Source organism: Gracilinanus agilis, chromosome 3, assembly GCF_016433145.1.
Source record: "Gracilinanus agilis isolate LMUSP501 chromosome 3, AgileGrace, whole genome shotgun sequence".
NCBI lineage: Eukaryota > Metazoa > Chordata > Mammalia > Didelphimorphia > Didelphidae > Gracilinanus > Gracilinanus agilis.
Genome location: NC_058132.1, coordinates 149,516,854 through 149,540,240, shown reverse-complemented (window position 1 = coordinate 149,540,240; position 23,387 = coordinate 149,516,854). Strand labels below are relative to the sequence as shown.

Here is a 23,387-nt window from a genome sequence, read left to right as displayed (position 1 = left end):
GTACCAAAGTTCCCAAAATTCACAATAGCCCAGTTAATGACAATAGAAAACAAACCCACTATCATTACAATTAACTCCTTAATCCAGAGAATGAACTGTTTGCAGAAAAATGCCTGCAAAATCTACACTGCATCAAGAAGATTCAGAATTAACTTTGGTGTACAATTGACTGAACTGAATGGGTTGAACAGTTATTTTGAATGTACACTTTTATGCCCCTTAATTGTTTTTAGTTTTGTTTCTTTTGTCAATGCTCCTAGCAAAACATTGGTTCTGCTTTCTTTCTCTTCTATTTCCCTCTTTGGGCAAAAAGACCACTTTTCAGCTAGCCTCACTAGGTTTTTACTTCTCACTTAAATTTAAAAAACTAGAAATACGTGGGCTTTGGAAAAAGGAAAGTAGACTTCCAGGAGTAAAACAGGGCTAAAACTTAGTTAATTTCAGCTTAACAGTGGGCAGCTGTACAGCTCAGTGGCTTGAGAGCCAGACCTAGAGACCAGAGATCCTAGGTTCAAATCTGGCCTCAGACACTTCCCAGCTGTGTAACCCTGGGCAAGTCACTTTACTCCCATTGCCTAGTCCTTACCACTCCTCTGCCTTGAAGCCAATACACAGTATTGACTCCAAGACAGAAGGTAAGAGTTTAAAAAACAAAACAAAACACGATTTAAAAAAATTTCAGCTTAACAATCACTCTCCCTAATGAAAAACAACTAAGCTAAGCTCAGTAGCTTTCCCCAGTTTTTCCGGAGATTTTGGGCTTCTGTTTGGACATGGAGCAGGGCACGACTGCTTCTCCTCTGAGGAGTGGAAAGTTTTCCCCAGGTGTGGCCCTCATAGCTATTTTTTTTTTTTTAAAACAAAACAGCCTGCTTGAGGTACCTGAAAGATAGAATCCTCCCCCAAGGTGAAAACCAGGTCAGCTAATTGGGTTGTTTGTTCCCTGAGGGAGGTTGGGTTGGAAACACCTTCCCCAGCTGAGGCCTCAAGACTAAGATTTAAAATGGCTGTGTGCTATTTATGTTAAGGAGAAAAAAGAAAAAAAAATGTTTGAACTCACCTGATCTGGTAGCTTTTGAATTGTAGACTTAGTATTTAAAAGACTGACTTGAGGAGGTATTAGAGAGAGAGAGAGTTGAGAAAATTTAGGAAGATTGAGGATTGGTCAGCCAGACTATTAAGGGTAAAATTATGGTTGGACTAAATTATTTAAGAGTAGAGTCACCAGGAATTGATTAATTAATTCCAAATGAAAGACTCAAGTCAGAATGACTTTCATGGTAGTTTACTTTACAATAGGAAGAGTGAATGCAAGGAAAATGAGAGAAAAATAGATAATTACTCCGGCCTGGTCTGAGGTGACAGAGGTTAATTAAAAAAAAAAACAAAACTTCTAGCCACAAGGTCTCCAAGATGAGGTGCTTCTCTGGAAGTTAGTGCCTCCAGAAAAGCCAAGGAAAGGGAGTCAGCCTTTTCACTCATCCAAGTGGCAGTCCAAAGGGAAGTAGTCTGAGGTCTAATGCCCAAGCTCCTCCAAGGCCAAATTCAAAGGGCAAAATCCTGCTCACAGGAAGTTACCATCATATTTAAAAGATAGTTCTTTGCATCACTTCCTGTGTCTTCCTTTCACTTAAATGTGGACAAATGGCAGCTTTAACTTTGCTTTGGACTGCCCAAGGGGCAGTCATTGTTTTTGATTTTTCACTCACTAGCACACGTGGGTCATAGACCTCCCTTCCCCCCTTAATCCTTAAGGGAAGTGTATATATTCCTGGTGGCTAAAATCTAAAGAATCAGTAGGGGAGAGTTAATCCCATCTTCCCACTATTCAGCCAAGTAATAAGTTAACATTTATATAGAGCCATACATATATCATCTAATAAGGAGAAGGAACTGAGGCAGGCTGGTTTATTTTTAATTTTTCAGTGAATAATTACTATATATTAAAATCAAATGAGATGATATGTTTAAAATACCTTGTAAACTCTAAAGCACTATGTAAATTTTAGCTATTATTATTATTATCTTCTAAAGGAAAAATTCTTTACCACCAACTTTTTAAGGTCTCACAACTTATACAACTCTTCTTTTAAATCTTCCGGAGATTTTAGAGACAGGAAATAAACACAAATAGATGTTTTGATAATTTTCCCCTTAAGTTTTCCCATAGACTCAGTGAAGGAAAATATGATATCCATCATCTCCAACAAGCACAAAATGATCCTCCTTCTTAACCTCTGATAGGACAGAAATCCTTTTCTGTATATAATGAATCTGCATGTAATGTAAAGACACTTCCCTAATGTTTGTTCTGTCAGATTAGAATTTATTCAAATGTGTCTGATTTCAAGTCCAACTCCTTCCTCTACACCACCATTCTGCAAGTAACTTCAGAGAACTTGGCTTCAATTTCTGCCAAGCTGTGTATCCTTGGACTTAAGATGTCAGAACTTTGGTTTGCTTATCTGTAAAATGGAGATAATAATACTGTTATATATTTTTCAGAAGAATGTTCTAAGGAAAGTGCTTTGCAAACTTTGAAGCACTATAAACATGTGAGCTGTTATGATGATGATGATGATGATGATTATACCTAGAGAAATGTATATCTTCTGAAATTCTATTCACATATTTCTTTCTTTTCTGCTTTTTATTCCTTTCTTATAACCCTCTTCAGAAAACTTTAAAAGCAGCATAGTGTTGATCATTAGATATATTGTTAATTATTTGCCTTCCTACTTTTCTATACAGGTTGAGTAGAAGTCCATCTAGTAGTTTGTCTAAAATTGGCATTGTATGTGTATCTCTGAAAAGAATGTCATAGGGATGTGATGCCTTTCTGGATCAGGGGCTAGGGTTCTGTTAAATACAGACATCTATCTATCAGAAGGATGCATAGGTACCCCTAACTTCCTGTATCAACCACAGCCCATATTCTCTCTGCAATTTATACTCATTGCTCGTAGTTCTGTGTCTTCTAATAGCAAACAGAACATGTCTTTTCATTCACTCTTTCCCTTGATAGCCCTCCAAGAACTTGAAGATGGGTAATGTGTCTTGACTTATTCCCTAAATGTTTTCTTATCCAGACTTAGCACCCTCAGTTCTTTAACTGATTGTCATTTGACATAAGCTTGACAAACTTCCCCATCTTGGTTGCCCTGTTTTGTATGTTTTTTCCAGATTTTCAGTGTCTTACCTGAACTATTGTCCCCAGAACTGAGACTCCAAATGTGATATGATTAAGACAAAGAACAGTAGGACCATCAAATGCCATGTCTTTCTTAATCATTAAATACTTATTAAGCACCTGTTATGTGCCAAGCACTTTGCTAGGTGCAGAGGGATACAAAAAGACACAAAAGGTAGTCCCTGCCTTCCAGGAATTTACAGTCTAATGGAGGAGACCAACATCACATTAGCCCTTTTAGCTATTATACTGTTAACACAAAGGGAGCTTTAAATCTCTTAAAGCTGCCATACCTTTTTCAGACATAGTATTTTTTAGTAATTACTCCCATTTCTGTGACCTTGGGTTTTAGTTGTTGAACATTCACCTTATTTTGCCCTGTCTTAGGCTCATTTCACCACTTTCAAGATATTTCCCCTGCACCCCTTTTTTCTAATTCTAGCTCTAGATTAGTAACCATTATTACCATTATATTACCATTCCTGGAAAGGACATATTAATTATTTATCCTATGACTCCATTTTCTCTGACTCTCTTGTCCAAAACATTCTTCCTTGGCCACTAGTCCTGTATATATGTTGTCTTCTTTTGTTAGAATGTAATTTGATAGTCAAAATATCAGAGTAGTGAGAAGAAGAACAGTTGAGTTCTCCCCTATTACTAATCTACAAAGATCTAGAAAATGCATCCTGACTAGGAAACCCAAAGGAAAAAAAAATCATAGTGAGTTATTTTTCTACCACAGGTTGGCAAAGAGAGATAGGCAAGTCTAGACACTTAAATAGGGACTTAACCAAGAGCATGGTGCTTAGTGTTTTCTAGCATGACTGGGCAACAGGGCAAGGAAGGGGTCCTTGGACCCCTAGAGGAGCTTGATGTTGTGCAGGAAGCAAGAATAAGTGCCAGCTGATAGCTCTACCACTTACTACTTGCTACTGAGTCATAGATCTCAGCAGGGAGTAAGGACTGGGCTTTTGCTAATACCTGAAATAACATAATACCCAGTGTCCTGAGAAAGCAGCAGCAGGTATAAAGAGAACACGAACCTGACCTAGAAATTCTTCCAAAAGTACACTGAACTGGCCAAGTCATAAAGTAGGCAGGAAGGATGAGCAAACAAACAAAAAATCTTACCATAAAGAGTTATTTTGTTAACAAGAGCACTCAGTACACAAATCTAGAAGAAGAAAATTATTCCAAAATTTCTACAAGCAAGCCTTAAAGAAAAACATAGTTTGGGCATAGATTCAACTAGAATTCTTGGAAGAGATGAAGCTACATTTTTTAAAAGTTTAAGAATATTATATAAACAAAATGAGAGGGCTTGAGGAAATAATTAGAAATGAGAGCTATAAAAGAAAGAATCGGAAAGTGAATTAACAGTTTGCACAGGAGGTACAAAACCTTATCCAAGCAACAGACTCCTTGAAAATTAGACTGGCCCAAATAAAAGTTAATGACTTCATGAGACAAAAAAGAAATATTAAAACAAAGAAAAGAATGAAAAAAAAAAGATATCTGTCTCATAGCAAAGATAACTGACTTGGAAAACAGATTGAGGAGAGATCTTTTAAGAATCATTGGACTACCTGAAATCCATGACGAAAAAAGGGCTTAGACATATTTTAAGAAATCATAAAAGAAAACTGCCCAGGTCTCTTAGAACCAGAAAGACTCTACTAGTCATCTCCTGAAAGAAACCCTAACATGAAAACTCCCTAGTAAGAACATAGCCAAAATCCAGAATTTTCCATTCAAAGAAAAAATATAAGCTGCTATTGCCTAGAGGGCAGGAACGGTTTTAAAAGCTTTGTATTTGTATCCCTAGTGTTAGCATAGTACCTGGCACAGAATGAGTTGTTTCATTCATTTATCTTAAACTTATAAAGTTATAACCTAAGAATAAGGCTTTACAGTTGCTGCATTTGAATTTCATCTTTAATAAATAGCCTTTCAGCATCTTTTTGGACCCTAATGCCCTCATCCATGTGTGTGGAGGGAGTTGGGAGTATGAGGCAGGAGGTATAGGTAGCAGGAGGAAATGAATAGCTCCAGAGATAGCCAGCTGTCCCAGTTTTTTGTCATATGAATAGACCATCTTTGTCTTTATCAGAGTTGTGGATAAAAATGTTAAATGGAACAAAGCCAAACACATCCTTTGGTGACTCTACTGGAGACTTTCTGCCACATTTACTTTGACCATTAACAATAGTTACTTTGAACTTTGCTTAGGAGTTTTGGTCCCAGATAAGAAACAGTCATGGACTATCAACTGTGTACTGAATAAGGTGCAAGCACAGAAGCAAGTAGTAACTGTGTGGCTCTGACCCTGGGAAGCAGAGCAGGGTCTTGGTTCTATCCACTTGTTCACAATAAAGCCTGCAGCTAAATAACCCAAACAAGAATTCTAGACTAAAGGGGAGGGGAAGTTGGAGGGGATTTTAGTTCTGTCATTCTGAACCTGCAGAGCTTTTCAGCTGATTAAAAATGGATGGGTCCAACAGCAGGCTACTAGAATTCCAATCAGGGGCATACCAAATCCCAGGTCAGGAACCTGGCAGATCTCAGGATACTAGGGGGAGGTTCTCTACCTTCACCCTGGATTGGACTGCTTTGGGGACACTGAATGCTTGTGGGTTTCCAGCCTGGGCTATTGCTGATACCTGAAATAACATACTACTCAATATTTTCCCAAGTACATTTTTCCTGGTCCACTAACTGGAGACTGATTTAGCCCTGCTTATTCTCTGAGTTCATAGGATTTCCTCTGTTAATGAAAAGAAGGATTTATCACCTTTTCCTGCCTATCTTAGTTCCTGCATTTGGGAACTTCCAAATGAGTGATTTTTTTTTCTTTAATTAATGATTCAGGCTATTAAAGAAAAAAGATAAGAGCCCACATATTAAAACTAAGAATATTATGAACAACTGATTGAGAGCAAGATTGGGGATGCTGCAAATTTTCGAGCGCCTCAGATCAATAGGGGAGGGATGGGACAGGACAGGATAGGACAGGGCAGGGTTATGTGTGTGGAGGGAGTTGGGAGTATGAGGCAGGAGGTATAGGTAGCAGGAGGAAATGAATAGCTCCAGAGATAGTTTTCCATTTCTATTTATTAGTTTTCTTTGCCTTCCAAGAGTTCTAGGGTCACAATTGATTAAGAAGCAAGATATGAAATATTATCTTTGCTCTCAGATCTGTACTTGAAGAGGAGGAACAAAAGGGTGACTTATTCCATGACTAACTTTGGGGATTTGTTCATATTTGTTCATCACATACACATCCATTGGAGAATGACTGACAGTCTTATGTAATTGTGTTAATTCTCTGTATGTCTTCAGTAAAAAATTTTTATCAGAGATATTTGATGCAAATTGTTATTCCTAATCAATAGTGTTTTTTTATCCTTGATTTTCATAAATTTTTAAAAACTTGATAAATTTTGTTTTAACAAATTAAATACTTCTTAAATGCTTTCTTGCCAGGGCTAGGTGATACAGTGGATAGAGTGTTGGTCTTAGAGTCAGAAAGACCATAGTTCAAATCTGGTTTTGTTATGATTAAAAATGATAAAGACTGATAAAATAAGAGAAATTAATATTTTAATTTCCATGCTGATAGAGATAAATTATTAGACCACATGCCTGGTAAAAACTCTTCAAAGTTACTGCCAGTGCCCGTCATCACTACATAGACAAAAAAAAGTAAGGAAAATTTAGGTATTTATAGATATATATTAAAATATGTGGCCGCCAGGAATCAACAATTTAGGTTGATTCCGTAATTAAATCAGACCCAAGTCAGCATCGGGTTGAAGAGTTTATTTACAGTCTGGTAGGTAAAAAGTAGGAATAAAGAGAAAAAAGGGAGAGGCTAGTCCAGGCCAAAGGCCTGGACGGAGAGAGAAGAAGGTTATAAAGCTTAATAAATGAAGCTGTAAGCCACAAGGCCCAACAGCCAGATAGGCAGAGTTTAGAATTGGCCCAGCTAGACCAAGGAAGTCAGCCTAACTTACCCACGTGACAAAATAGAGTGTAAGCGTTCTGTGGTCTCAGGAGATGCTTCTGCTGCCCATTCCCATGTCCAAAACCGGAAACCGGAAACCCATTGGATGACAGGGAATGTCCACAGGAAGTTTGTAAGATACTTTTAAATGGCACCTCCCTGAATTCCAAACACACATTTCCCCCTGAGATCCAGCAAAAAAAAGGGTTGGCCCTTTTTCTTCACTGGATCTGTAAACATAGAGAACTTCTAAATCTCAGGAATTTGGGAGAATAAAAGAAATGGGTAAAACAAAAAGCCATTTTGGGGGCAGTCCCCTATTGGCATATGAGTATACATTCAAAACAAATGCATTCAACTCCCCATAGTTCAAATTAACTGCACCCAAAGTTCAATTTTGATTTTATGGTCCAGTGAAGGGTCTTCAGGCACCTTCATGGTGCCTTCACCAAACAGGTTCATTGTCTGGATTCTGGGGAGATGGCAAAATCCTTATCCTGAAATTGCTCTCAAAAGAATTAAAACTTTATAGATTATAAAACATACATTTCCTTCTAAGAATTATACATTTCCCACTGAAATTACTCCTAAAAGAGTTAAATATACATATATTTTTACATTATCGAATTTTAAAAATCTTAACACACATCCCCTGAGGAAAATTCTAAACACACATTTCTCCCCTGAAAAAGGGTACCTCAGGTCAGCTAAAGATGCATGGCTGAGTCACGGGGGTGGTATGAAATCAATTGGCAAAAGAAATAATAAAAAATAAAAAGAATAAAATTCAAATAAAAGGAGAAAAAATTAACTTGTGAATGAAATGTAAGATGTGCAAAAAATGTAGGGAAAATAAACTTAACAGGCCTTTGAATCAAGGCCCAATTAAAGTGATTTAAGCAGTTTACTATTACCCCTTCAGGGCCAGGACTATAGAAAATTGCCATTCTCTCTCTATATAAGAGAAATAAGGGAAACGTCTCTCTCTGGTCTGATTTGCCTTCAACTTCTCAGGGAATGAGCCAATAAATAACCAATCTTAGGTGTTTCACTAGGAATTTAAGTTGAGGGGGACTGAGCCTCTAAGAGTTAGAAAAGCTGACTCCAAAACTCAAACCCCAGTTACTTATTAGCTCTATGATCTTGAGCAAGTCTTCTTGACTTTGGTTTGCCTCAGTTTCCTCATCTGTAAAATAAGAATAATAATCCTAGTTACCTCCCAGGGTTATTGGGAGGATTAAGTGAAGAAATATTTGTAAAGCATTCAGCAAACCATTACGTGATATGTAAATGATAGCTATTAAAAAGATCAGTAAGCATCCAAACACATCATTTACAAAGTATATTTACTGAAAGCAGTTACTTTGTTAAGAGAGAGAAAAGGGATGTTGATATTATGGTATTCACATGTTTCTCCCAATTCTGCATATTTATAACTTATGATGTGGCAATATTCTCATGCATTTATGTATTATGATTTGCCTTTTCCATTCTCCAATTGTTGAGCACATTGTTTCTTTCCAATGCATCTCTTATAAGTAGTTGTGAATATTTTTCTACATATGGATCTTTTCCTGCTGTATATAACTATCTTTAGATGTAGAGCCTCAATAGTGAAATATCTGAACAAAATATATGAATTGAATTCTAACTTTTCTTAAATAATTTTTCAGAATAGCCAAGCCATTTCACTCTAACAGCAAGAAATTAGCATGCCTGTAGTTTAAAAAAGAATGCATTTTTGTTATTTGGAACTTAACATTGACAAACATGAACATTTTCATACACAAAGGACAGAAAAAGTTGATTGAGTATTAAACCAAATTGCTTTTATAGCATTCCTATCTGGCTACAATTCCTATAATGTTTTCCCATCTTTGTAATGTGATGGATATGTGTTGAAAAGACTAGGTTATTTAGTATCACAAAGATATTTTTTTCTCTTAACAAGTAGTAGAAGAGAGTATACCTTGGTTGTAGGGAAAAACATGAGAAAAAAATTATAAGATTTATAATTCTGTCACAGGAAAACAAACTCCATGGTCTTTATGTCATACTTTTCATTGTTTAAAGAACCTGTTCAGGGTGCAGCTGACTGCTCAGTGGATTGAGAGCCAAACCTAGAGATGGGAGGTCCTAGGTTCAAATTCAACCTCAGACACTTCCCAGCCGTGTGACCCTGGGCAAGTCACTTAACCCCCATTGCCTAGCCCTTACCACTCTTCTGCCTTGGAGCCAATACACAGTATTGACACCAAGACGAAAGGTAAAGGTTTTAAAAAAAAAAAGAACCTGTTCTGTCTGTTTTGGCACTTTCCAGTTTAAATTTGTGTCTTGCTTTCATTATCAGGAGAAAGAAACACGGAAAAATGAAGTAAAAGAAAAATATCAGAAACGATATGATTCTGACAAAGAAGAAAGGGGGAAAAAAGAGCAAAAGGGAATAAAGAGTGAGTATAAATATTGGATTTCACATAATTTTTAACATATATAATTTATTTATATTAAACTGTTTAGTATAGAGTTTTTTTTCCTTCTTTTCTTTTTTCAACCCTTATCTTCTGTCTTGGAACCAATACTGTTTATTGGCTCCAAGGCAGAAGAGTGGTAAGGGTAGGCAATGGAGGTCAAGTGACTTGCCCAGGGTCACACAGCTAGGAAGTGTCCGAGGTCAGATTTGAACCTAGGACCTCCCATCTCTAGACCTGGCTGTCAATTCACTGAGCTACCCAGCTGCCCCCTAGAGTTGTTTTTTTAAGACAAGTTGGCTCCCTCTCTTTACAGTGCTAAAAATAGAACTGGATAGCTTGCTTTCTAAGAAATTATAGAGAATCACATTCACTTCTGTATTTTTGAGGCATTTTAATATCCTATACATTTTCTGAGGTGGGGCAAAATGAAGGCAGTCACATGCCCAATAACCATATTGTATATTAAATGAGTGTGGGATCTAGGGATACTACTACCCATATTTGGGGACACCCTAGACTTAAGCTATGGGAAAGTTATATTTTGGAAGTTTTTCTGAATTAATACAAATGGAGGTAGTGAATTAAAAGAAGAGAGAATTATCCTTTAAGATCAAATCCCCAGAATGAGATCTAGCAAAGCTATGAGGTGTGTGGGGTTGGGGGTAAGAGGAGAAAATCATGGAGGGCAGAGGAGAAGTGCTATAGATTAACAGCTGGTCACTTTGGTAAGCTTTACTAGATATTGGAAAAACAGTAAAAATGAAAAGTTGAAACTTTTGCAATTCTGATATTTGGGGTGCATTCCTTTATTTTATTTATATATTTATATATTAATATAATAGTTATATTAACAACTAGAAGCAATAATTTTTCTTAAAGCATCCACAAGCTATGATTTTCTTCTTGTTTTGCAACAAGAATTTTTAGTTGTCATTTATCATAAAACTCTTTTATTTTGTACTAGCATTTAAAGAAATGAGGAATGCATTCGATTTATTTACATTAACACCAGAAGAAAAAAATGACTTTTCAGAGAATAATCAGAAAAGAGAGGAAACATCACTGGATTTTAAATTCACTGAAGACTACAAAACTAAGGAAAATAAGCAATTATACAAGGAGAGGAGAAGTACAAGGGATGAGACTGATACATGGACTTATATAGCTGCAGAAGGTGATCAAGAGGTATTAGACAGTGTGTGTCAAATGGATGAAACTTCTGGTGAGTATGATGAAAAGTGAGTCACATATTTTGAATAAACCAAAAGCCTACGAAGTTATTCCTATTTTTTACTAATCTTACCATTTGTAATACCTAGAAACAGAAGACAAAGTGGTTTTTCCCTCACATTTTCTAGTTTTCTTTTTGACTTTAGCTTCCATGTGAAGTCTAGAAAGTAGAATAGAATAAGACCTGTTTTAAAACACAAACCATTAATATATGTGGAAGATGGACATCCTGAGCTCTCTAAGTCAGTTAATTGACTAAAATAAGCATATATAATGTCCATTATTACAAACAGAAGAAACAATTTTGGGAGGCTAAAAGGCAGAAAGATCTGATTTATCCAGGAGTGGAATACTATTATATATAAATATATTCATAACTAGTAACAGCTCTAGGTCTATAAGAAGTTTGCTAGCATGCATTAAAACCTGGTGGAGTTAATCTGGAAAATTTTCATGAAAGGTATGAAATTGTATATTTTATTTTTTATCATTAATTTTTTTGAAGATTTTTTTTTTTACCAACTACATGTAATAACAATTTTCCACTTAAGTTTTCTGAAGTTATACGATCCAAATTGTCTCCATTCTTCTCCCCCCCTCCCCCCACCCAAGCTCTGGTAAGCAATGAAATTGTATATTTTTAAGAAAGAGGGAGAGAAAAGACTTAGTACACAATTTAGCAGAAGGACCTTCTAGATGGTGAGAAAAGCAGAAGTAGAGAAGACTTATTTTAAACAGGCATAAATAAGGCATATGCAAGGATTAGGATGCCAGTTTACTTGGTTACTCAGAAAAAAATCTGACCTGGGTTGTAGTAAAAAGAAAGGATAGTTAATAAGGGACTTCTCATTGGTAGAAAACCTTAAAGTTAATAGTCACAAGTTTTCATTGAATTTGAAAGGTTATTTGGAAAAGTTTCACTATTAAGTGCATGGTTTTTACAAACCTTAAGTTTTTGTGGCAAAAAAATCTACCAAACTGTATACATCATATTGTTGTTGTTGGGAAATCAGTGTATCAGTCATTGTCGTTTTCACATTTTAATAAGTAGGTGAAACAATTTTTAAATGTACCAGTACTAATTACTGAATTATATGAGGCCAACTCAGGATTTACTACTTTTTCCAACCAGATATATCCCAGACTGCTAACAGTTTGCTAGAGACAGAAATAGTGTTGCATTGAAATGTCATAGGGTTGTATTTTTAAAGCTAGAAGAGACCTTAGTCATCTAGTCCAGTCCTCTCTTTTTCAGATGAGAAAACTGAGGGCCACAGATGTTAAGTGAAAGGCTTACGGTCACCCAAGTAATAAGTAGCAGAGCTGAGATTCAAACACTCTGTCCAAAGGAAAATATATATGTGTGTGTGTGTGCGTGTGTGTGTGTGTGTGTGTGTGTGTGTGTGTGTGTGTGTGTGTGTGTGTTAGGTCTATCAATCAGTCCTAGAGATTTCACTTTTGGATTTGGTTCTTAGTTTCCACATATGATGTTGGAAGATAGAAAAAAACAATATTTGTGATATTTTGATCATCTTAAAAAGATTTTTAATAAGCCTTCTGCTTGTCTAACAGACAGGCAGCAAGTTTTGAGTTTGGGAATGGATTTGCAGTTGGAATGGATGAAATTGGAAGATTTTCAAAAGCATCTTAATGGTGAAGATGAAAATTTTACAACAGCAGATGCTATACCAAGTAGTAAGTACTTTTTTTAAATTGTAAGATGATGTGTCGTTTTTCAGTCATGTCTGACTCTCCATGACCCCATTTGGAGTTTTCTTGGCAGAGATACTGGAATAGTTTGCCATTTCCTTCTCCAGCTCATTTTACAGATGAGGAAACTGAGGCAAACAGAGTTAAGTGACTTGACCAGGATCATACAGCTAGTAAGTGTCTGAGGTCAGATTTGAACTCAGGAAGAGGAATCTTCCTGATTCCAGGCCTGGCACTCTTATCCACAATGCCACTTACCACATATTAGAAATATAATTGGTATTTTTTAAAATGAAGAAATCAGAATTGGTATTAAATAGACTCTTTCTTCTTTAGACTTACTGAGGGATGCAGTGAAAAATGGAGATTATGTTACAGTGAAGATTGCACTTAATTCAAATGAGGACTACAATTTGGACCAAGAGGTAATAGCATAATGTTCCTATGAAAATTTTATTAAAATATACTTCCTATAATAATGTAAGCAAGTTAATGTGTGACATCAGAAACCGTTACAAATACCCTTTAAAATGTTGCTTATCTCATGGCCTTTTAAAAAGCTTTCCTTTCTTCTTTGCTATAAATATCAATAATTGAGGTGTATTATTTCTACCTAATGCAACTTTTTCAATGAGCTTTCTACTTCTTGTCAGAATTTGGACCTTCTTTTCTTTGTTTCAGGTTTAATTTTATTTACTTTTTTGGTACATATCAGAGCAATGTACAATTAGATTTTCTCATTTTTTGACCTGCACGTAGATACTTTAAACAAAATTTCTACCCTAAAACTAAAAATTTAGTTTTATTCAGAATGCAGCAATAATTCACAAAGTAAAATTCACTAAAACATAATCCTAAAAATTTAGGAATAGCCAATCAGAAGAAAAGTTCCTCATTTTAGTAGTCACTTATGTTCATTTTCAAAAAACACTTCTTTTAATCTAATCTCCCAAGTCAAAGATAGAGCCAGGATAGTGGAATATTAGGAAAAACTAAAGCAAAGTGTTTATCCCACATTCTTTCAAATATATCTAAAAAACACAAATCCAGAATTTTTGGCCAAAATCTAATGGGAAAAGCCATTCAAAAGTCATAGTGATTAATTTTTCCCAGCCCATGTCAGCACAGAAAGATCGCCAAAGAAGTCCAGGACCACTTGAGGGGGGAGGAGTATGGCTAGGGGACAGGCCCGTGGAAAACTAAGAGTACAAAGGAGAAGGTGAACAACAATATAAAAAGAGGTCCCAAACACACAACCAGGCACATGATAGGAACAGGTTGACCAGCTGGCAGCTTTTTTACCAACTACTCATTTCCAGGTCCCAGATCCTGGGCAGCCTGAGGTGGGGAATGTTCTTCTGTAAGCAGTAAGTAGTTTAGTTTGAAAGCGAGCAGCAATAATGTGACTCATCTTAGAATCTGAGGGTCAAAGTTCTAACATCTAGACTAGTCTGAAGTCTGTAGAAGAATAACCAGGACAGGAATTCTCAAACAAAAGGGTAGCCTGCAGTTCTACCACTCTGAAGAATTTCCTAGCTGTCTGATTTTGGGGTTGGGATGTGTGTGTGTGTGTGGGGGGGGGGGGTAGGACAGAACACAGATTTTCAGTAGCAATCTACTTTTGCTGAGATCAAAAAGAAATCAAGAACTTGAAGAACTCAGACCGGGGAAATGCAGTCAGTCTATGCCCTGTATTAGATTATTTTGAGAGTACTAAAACCTTGCAAATTCTCAGTCTATTCCTGAGATTTAGCAATTAACACAACACCCAGCAGCCCAAGAACATAGCAAGAGGACTGGCCCAGATCCACCTTCCAAAAATGCTACTAATGGTTGTCTAGCCTTAAATTAAGTCCAAAGTTAAGAGGTAGGCTAGAAAAATGGGTAAACAAGAAAAGAACCTCAATATAAAGAGCTATTCCAGTAGCAGGGATGCCCAAGGAACAAATACCAAAGAAGAGACTTAAAACATCTATAAACAAAGCTCCATGGGAAAAAACAGCTTGGGTATGAATTGAAGAATTTCTTGAAGAGCCAATTCAGGAATTTAAATATTTTAATAAATGAAATGAGAGTTCTAGAGGAAGAAAATGAGTTTTTTAAGAAAGAATTAGAATTAACAACCTGGCATAAAAGATATAGAACCTTACCCTAGCAACAAACTCCCTGAAAATTTTGTTTTGGTTTACTATACTAATTCTGTAAGAGGTTTTGTTTTTTCATTCTCAGTTGAGGGAGTGAAGAAGATAAGCGAGAGATATGGAGTGTTTACTGATTGAAGACATACACAAATTTGTAAAAGAAAAAATAGGAAAATATCCAATCAAAAAAATATATATATATTATATATAATACATACATATATGTATAATCCTATGTCAGAAACTTAGAAGTTTTATTTTAATGGAAGAAAAACAGAAGTTATGATTCACACGTATGCAGCATTGATTGCCCTTGATCTCAAACTCTTGTGCAGTTTTTCGACCTGCCTTAGAACAGTAATCATATCCCTATTTCATCTTGTCAAAATATGAAGTGTCAAATATATGCCTTTTTATGCCTAGAAAGGCTAAAGTATTCCCTAATTTATAATAAAAATATATGGTCAATAAAATGTCAGATTTCTCTACTCAATCATTCCTCTTAGCAGTTCTTAATTCTATACCACATGTTACACTGTAGTAGGCTACATATTGGGAAGAAATGCTGCATATTCCTTGCAAATGAAGGTCTTTCAGGCAAGGTTCTTATGGCTGATTTTAAATTGTAAGATTCTTATTTTAAAATAATGCTAAAATTCTCACATTTGTAAGATAAAATTTGATTGCATATTCAATTAATTTGTTAAAAAACAGCTATAAAGGGGCAGCTGGGTAGCTCAGTGGATTGAGAGCCAGGCCTAGAGACGGGAGGTCCCAGGTTCAAATCTGGCCTCAGACACTTCCCAGCTGTGTGACCCTGGGCAAGTAACTTGACCCCCATTGCTTACCCTTACCACTCTTCCACCTATAAGTCAATACACAGAAGTTAAGGGTTTAAAGTTTAAAAAAAAAAAGAAAGAAAGAAACAGCTATAAAGAGGTTAATTTTAGTATTTAAATAAGTAATCAACTTAGGGTTATTTCTTTATTCTTCCCTGATTTGGCCTAATTCACTTTGCAGAAATTGTTTCTGGCTAGCTAATAATATTTTGTGCATACTCCAGACTTATCTTGCTTAATTTACTCTTTTTATTCACGTTTGTTAGCAGTGCCTACACTTCAAGAGTCTTACTGCTTTGTAGGCTTACTGCTTGTAATAGCCTTGCCATATAGGCCCAGGCCAAGAGACAGAAGGTTCTGGCCTCAAACACTTCCTAGATGTGTGACCCTGGGCAAGTCATTTAACTTCCATTGCTTAGTCCTCATCACTCTTCTGCCTTGGAACCAATACACAATATTGATTCCACGATGGCAGGTAGGGGTTTAAAAAAAAAGCATCACCAAAAGAGGGAGTATGGTTGCAGTACTGCAAGAATAAAATTTTGGAGACCCAAACCATGGCAAAAAACAGGTCTTCTGTCAAGTTAACAGGCCATTATCTTTTTGACTTACAGTTATAAGAATTTAGACTGACCACCATGATAAACCTTAAATCCTGCTGCCAACAATGTCCCATACACATAGGAGCCTGCCATTTGGTGGGAAGTACATGGAGATGTTTCGGAAGAATCTTTTATTTTCAAGGAATTACTGAGCTTACTTTTACTGAAAATACTCTTCATTTTGAAGAGGATAAAGTGGAGGAGGTAAATGACGCATGCATACTATCTGGAAGAAAATCAGAACTTTTAAAGTAAAATAATATTTTAGGGTTGGAGAATTTCAAATTGTGTTGTTACTGCCACACATTTCCCTTTGATAAGGAGTTTTTCTTTGATTTAGCAGCATGTAAGCATTTGTACTACTTTTGCTGCTGATTTGGCCCAATGTCCTTTCTTCATCTAACTTGTCAAGCACATATGTTTTATTTGTGTCCTCAACTTCATTCATGACCTTTTAGGGATTTTGAGAGAGTCTCAATTTTCCAAAGGGCCCTCACTTGCTGAGAAGGTTGAGAAAAGCAGCATTTTTTTCCACTTCTTCCTTCAGAGAAGTCAGTTTCTTCATTACAGTATCTTTTTTGGTTTTAAGTGCAGTTGGGGTGGAATGGAACCTGAGCTAGTGTTCTGAAACTGACTTATGAAAAGAACTTTTAAGTGTGCATTTTTGGAAGGCTTTTTATTATGAGCCTATGCAGTTTTTCATCTTTGTGTATCCAGGGCTTATCCATTTTGCTCTATACACCATCGGTACTTAATAAATAATCATTGTAGTGATTCTTTTTGCATTGAATTTAAAATTCATATCTCCAAAGGCTTCGTTTTAAAAGTGTTTTTAATTAAAATTTAATTTCTGTTCTATTTTAACAATAAAGGATTCTAGTGGAATGACATTGGTGATGCTTGCAGCAGCAGGAGGGCAAGATGATCTGCTCAGACTCCTCATCAAGAAAGGAGCTAAAGTTAATGGGAGACAAAAAAATGGAACTACTGCTCTCATTCATGCAGCCGAGAAGGTTAGTTACTTTTAAACTCAATTGAATCAATTTAATAATCATTGTAAGGACTTAACTGTTAGGTCCAGGAAGATTTGGCTTTTAAAAAATTACTCCCCAAAAGTCAGTAACATGATTTTATAGCATCCAAATGGAAGATATGAGTTAAAAAAAATTGTTATAAACATTTTATGAACCAAGAGTTTATGTGGGGTAGTTAACGAAATACTCAAAATAATAATTCCCAAAAGAAACTGTGGTATCAGGCAACATTACTTAAAGATAAATCTGTCCATTAGAAACTAGCATGTTTAGGGCAGTTAGGTGGCTCAGTAGATAGAAAAGGAAGCCTGGAGATGGGAGGTCCTGGATTCAAATTTGGCCTCAGACATTTCTTAGCTGGGTAACCCTAAGCAAATCACTTAAACCCAGTTGCCTAGCCCTTACCACTCTTCTACAAGGGTTTAAAAAAACAACAACTGAAATGTTTCACAAATGAAAAAATAAATTAATTCGTTATGAGGAATGGGTCATTGGTTGGAGCAGATTTTGATTTATATTCTTTATTGCCAAATAATTAACAAAATTATACATTTCTTGATTGTTATTTAGAAAAACAATGTATTTGGAATTTCAGTTTAACTATTTCTCTTCTTTTTAAAGAACTTTCTAACTACAGTGGCAATTCTTTTGGAAGCTGGAGCTTTTGTGAATGTTCAGCAGAGTAATGGAGAAACAGCTTTAATGAAGGTAAAACTTTTTTCTTTTTCACAGTCAGCAGATTATATGATATTGTAAAATAGATGTTAGAATGGAAAGAGAGCAAGTACAAAAAACAAGAAAGGCCTACCATTTAAGATGGAAAGGACAGATGTAAAAGCAGTATAAAAATTAATATGTTTTAAATCTGGCTTCAGATACTTTCTAGCTATGTAATCCTTGGCAAATCACTTAACCCTAATTGCCTAACTGCTACCACTTTTCTGCCTTGGAACTGATGATACTTAGTATTGATTCTAAGACAAGATAAGAGTTAAAAAAACATGTAATATAATACTTAAAATACTTGCATTGAAGAAGTTTTGAAATATTTTGAATTTTTGGAGCAAGTAGGATTAATCTAGGAAGATATTAAAGAGATTTTATTAAAAATTTGTTTTTCTATAATCTTATATCATTTTCCTCTCCCCAACCAGAAAATCATCAAGGTTAAAAAAATTCGGGGTCAGAAGAAAAGTAGTTCAACAATATATTAGTGTATCTGGCAAGTCTGACATTATTTTCAGTGTTCCACACCCATATTCTCTCACCTTTAGGAGGGAAGAAGATACAGTTTTCTTATCTCTTTATTCAGGTGAAATTTGGTCATTATGATTAAAATGGTGCTCAGTTTCACAAATTTTTTTCCTTTTAAATTGTGCTAGTCATTTTGTTTATTGTTTTTTTGGTTCTGCTGATTTCCCTCTGGATCAATTCATGTATCTTCCTAGGCTTCCCTAAATTCTGCTTATTCATTCTTTCTTACAACACAGTAATTCATATTCCTTTGTAATCCATATTCCATAGTTTGTTTAGTACATCTCTAGTTATTAGACATATATATTTCCAGTTCTTTATTATGACCAGAAGGACTGCTTTGACTGTTTTTTTCTTTTGCATTCTTAGCAAATAACAAATTCAGCAGGCATTTTCATCTGTAGAGTGGAACAGAAAGAGTTCTAGAAATGAAACTAATCCCCTCTATTTTAGGTAACATGTGAATATTTCCAGATCTGCTTTCTTGTGTTTCTTCTTCTATGCATGTTCAAAAAATGCTTCTGTGGTCTTTTTGTTTTGGTCAATCTTATTGCTCTCCCTTTTGCTATTCCCCCCTTAGTTTGGCAGAAAGAAAAAAAATAGTTTTAACAAAAATGAAGTCAGTGCAATTTTTAGTATACATACAACTTTTCTTTTTGTCTTCACATGCACGAAATATAGATGTTGCGGTGGGATCTTACAAAATTATTATTAAGTAGCATTTTATTAATTTTATTTTTATTTTTAAAGATATTTTATTTTCCCAATTACATGTTATAACAATTTTTCTAATGTTTTCTGAAGATATAAGATCCAAGTTGCTTCTTTCCTTGCTCCCTCCCCCCTCTGGGAAATGGTAAACAATTTGATATGGGTTACACATGTGTTATGCAAAATTTTTTTTCCATATTGTTCATTGTTGTAAAAGAATACTCATATAAAACCCAAAACTTTTTAAAAGTTTTTTTTAACATTCTTTTTTTTTAATTCAAGAATTTTAAATTCTCTCCTTCCCTCCCGCCCCTCTCCCACCCATTGAAAAGACAAGAAATACACAAAACATAGTTCTATATTAGCCATGCTGCAAAAAATGCAAGAAAAAATTTGATAGTGAAAAAATGGGGAGAGGCCCTGCAGCTGGGTGGCTCAGTGGATTGAGACCTAGGTCTAGAGACGGGAGGTTCTGGGTTCAAATCTGGTCTCAGACACTTCCTAGCTGTGTGACCCTAGGCAAATCATTTAATCCCCATTGGCTAGCCCTTACTGCTCTTCTACCTTAGAACCAATACACAGTATTGATTCTAAGATGGAAGGTGAGGGTTTTATTTTTTTTTAATGAAAAAATGATTTAAGCAGTTTTTATTTTTAAACCCTTACCTTTCATCTTGATCATTATTGTGTATTGATTCCAAGGCAGAAGAGCAGTAAGGGCTAGGGATGACGGTTGTTTCTTGCCAGGGTCATTCAGCTAGAAAGGCCAGAGTTGAACCTAGGACCTCCCTTCTCTAGGCCTGTCTCTCAGTTCTGTGAGACACCTAGCCTGCCCCCCTAAGCAGTTTTTAAAAAGGAAATGACATAGTTAGAGAGGCTGTTGGAGGAGGGTAACTTAAGTTGGAAGAATAACATGAAGGAAAAATGCAAGCTGACAGATCATTTTATACCTAAGTTTTAAATGTTTTTAACTGAAATGATGAGTTTGGGGCTTACCAGTAAATGAGGGCAATTACATTTTGGAAATGAGCACTAATAGAGAGAACTTGCAACCTATAATTAAGAACTTGGATTTCAATAGATTTTTGGGAACCACTGTTGGTTTTGGACAATGAAAGTGAGAATTATAGAATCATAGATTTAGAGCTGGAAAGAACTTTGGAAACCATCTGGTATAACCCCTTCTTTTTACAGATGAGGAAATAAGGCCTAGAGAGGCTAAATGACTTGCCCAAGGTTACAAACGCAATAAGTTGCAGGGACAGGATTTCAATCAAATCAGTATCAAGCTTTTATTAAGCTCCTATTGTGTACCAAACACTTTACTTAGCTCTAAGGATACAGAGACAAAATTAAAACAGCCTATGCCCTCAAGGGACGTACAGTGTAACAGAGGAGAACATGTGAAAATATGCATTTACAGTATATTTAAATAATAGATGAGTAGAAGGCATTTGTGGGAAAGAGTGCAGTGGAAATTCTGGAATCAAAAAAACCCTCATGTAAAATGATGACTCCAAATCCAGCTCCCCTTTTACTCTACCCTACCATATCATACCAGTGTTTTAAGTCAGGTGATTCTCAATGATAAATAAAAGAACAGACAAAAGCTATTATGCAAGATATAGAAAAAACCAGGAATTAATTACGAAGTTCATGAAAAAAATTTTAAAAGCCACAATTCCAGGGAACTGAGAAGATGGGGTGCCATTTATGTAAGTCTGACAGTAGTTAATGAAATATTTAAAACTCTTTAGGTTTCAGAACGTTAAAAGCTTCATAGAAGATATAGGACTGGGGAGAAGAATGAACTTTAATAACGATTTTGATATTTTCATATTTAGAGGGATGCAGTGACTCTTTTTTTGATGCATTAATATCTTACACATTACTAATGAATATATCGATATTCTAGGTAGTATGTATTGTCTAAGAAAAGGCAAACCTTGAGCCTGAACCTTCAGGTCACTGACACTTTATGGGTCACTGGGAGAAAGCATTATGTAAATATTTTATAAACTTTTATAGCCACTAGGTGGCCCAGTGGATAGAATTACAGGCTTAGAGTCAGGAAGACCTGAGTTTACATCCAGCCTTACACTTAGTAGCTGTGTGACTGTGGGCAACTCATTTACCTCTGTTTGCATGAGGTTCCTCAACTATAAAATGAGGATATTAACATCATCTACCTCACAAGGTTGTTGTGAGGATCCAATGAGACAGTATTTGTAAAATACTTAGCACAGTGTCTTGCACATAGTAGCTATTAAATGCTAGCTATTTTTATTATTACTATTTTAATTTCTTTGTCAGTTTTTTGTTTGAATATAACTAAAGAGAATGACCTGATAAAAAATTGCTGGGTTTTGCAGACCCTCTCTTGAGTCCCACCAGATCTAGGGACTATTATGGTTAGACTCATAAAATAGAGAAGAGTTTTGTTATATAGTCAGACCTGGAAGTTGTAGTTACATTTACCAGCACCTTAAGATAATTATTGTAAAACATTTTTGAATTTTTTTCCCAGGGAAGAGATTGCTCTTCTGTCTGCTCTTAATATTTTGTTCTTTTTTACTTTTGATAGACTAATTTCACCTCACTTTCAGAACCAAAATTTTATTTCTATATTGAGACATCTTAGATTAGTTCTTCCTTGTTTATACTATTATGTTGTTTTCTTTTCTAACTTTCTCTTCCTATAGTTCTTCATTAGAATACACACATACACGCATCTTCTTTTGTCTTATGGTTTTTATATCAATACAGTGCTGATGCTGTGTGAGAGAAAAAGAGATGAATTGTTCATAGTTTATCTTCTTTGTTATTAAAGGAAACTTTCACATTTGAGATTGTTAGAATGCAATTCCAGATAAATTATTATGTAAGGCCAGAATCTTTATTCTGTATGGTAATTATTAAGAGATGTCAACAAGGGGAAAGATAAGTGTAGTTAAAGATTCAAAAAATGGCTTGGATTTGAGATAAACCTTGAAGTTTAGAAAGAAATGGGGAAGGGGCAGCTGGGTGGTTCAGTGGATTCAGAGCCAGGTCCAGAGACAGGAGGTCCTGGGTTCAGATTTAACCTCAGATACTTCCTAGCTGTGTGACCTTGGGCAAGTCACTTGACCTCCATTGCCTAGCCCATACCACTCTTCTGCCTTAGAACCAATACACAGTATTGATTCTAAGATGGAAGGTCAGGGTTTAAAAAAAAAAAAGAATTGTGGAAAAGGGGAATTCTAGGTTGGGGGGGACAACAGAGTTCTTACATAATATTAACTATTTTCCCAAAGTTAGGTAGACTGGTTACAGACAACAGACATATATTTTGTTACCAGACTCCAGGTTATTAGAACCTGCCAGAACTTGTATTTTGGTATTTGCATGGGATAGAGATGAAGGTTGAGAAGCACTGGCCCACAAGACAGAACACTGTGTTCTAATTCTTCTGTCTAATTAGTATCAGTACATTGGATGACAAGACAGAAAGTAGTTTGCAGGAGGAATTAACAGGCTTGAATAAAACCAGAACTCAGTGTCTGGGATAATTTGGAGGGCTGGTTAGAAAGAAATCATTTCAGGACAAGTGACATTACTACATCTGAAAAAGAAAGACACTGTACACAGATATGAAGTTGTTGGGGGGAGGAGGAGACACAGAAAATATGGGGGTATAATGGTATGGATAAGAAGGACTTTAGTCTACCTTTAGTTTTGCTGCTTACCTATTCTGATTTCTGGTTAGTCATTTAACAATGAGAAAACATCTTTACCATCCAAATGGAGATTACATAAGGTCATTGTGGAGATCAAATGAAATAATAGATGGGAAAGCATTTCACATTTATATTTTGTTGAGCAAATACATATTTGTTAAAGCGTGGGATTTTGGGGAAAGGCCTAAAACTAAAACAGTGGAAACATCTTGAAATATATGAAGCGCTCTCTGTGATGGATGGATTAGACTTTTTCTGCTTGCTGAGACCAGATGAATAGAAGTTTCAAAGAAGCAAATTCAGAATTGAGGTCAGGGAAAACTTCCCAACAGTTAGAATCATTCAATGGTGGAATGCCTTAAGCAGCAATTATTTTCTCTTTACTGAAGAGCTTCATGTTAACAGGTGTTATATGGATCTTGTTCTGGTACAGGCAGGTTAGACAGTGTCTGGAGTTTATTCAAACGGATTCTGTGATTCAGC

The 23,387-nt window shown here is 35.7% G+C and overlaps 1 protein-coding gene across 1 annotated transcript in view; it reads left to right on the top strand.

The window, feature by feature from the left end:
* The window catches only part of MPHOSPH8 (M-phase phosphoprotein 8), a 77,223-nt gene that overhangs the window by 20,269 nt on the left and 33,567 nt on the right, over nt 1–23,387 (top strand). Inside the window, exons 4-9 of the mRNA XM_044668973.1 lie at nt 9,547–9,646; nt 10,632–10,889; nt 12,470–12,592; nt 12,944–13,032; nt 17,062–17,202; nt 17,845–17,931. Of these exons, the coding sequence (XP_044524908.1) occupies nt 9,547–9,646; nt 10,632–10,889; nt 12,470–12,592; nt 12,944–13,032; nt 17,062–17,202; nt 17,845–17,931 (798 nt within the window). The remainder of the gene's footprint in view (nt 1–9,546; nt 9,647–10,631; nt 10,890–12,469; nt 12,593–12,943; nt 13,033–17,061; nt 17,203–17,844; nt 17,932–23,387) is intronic.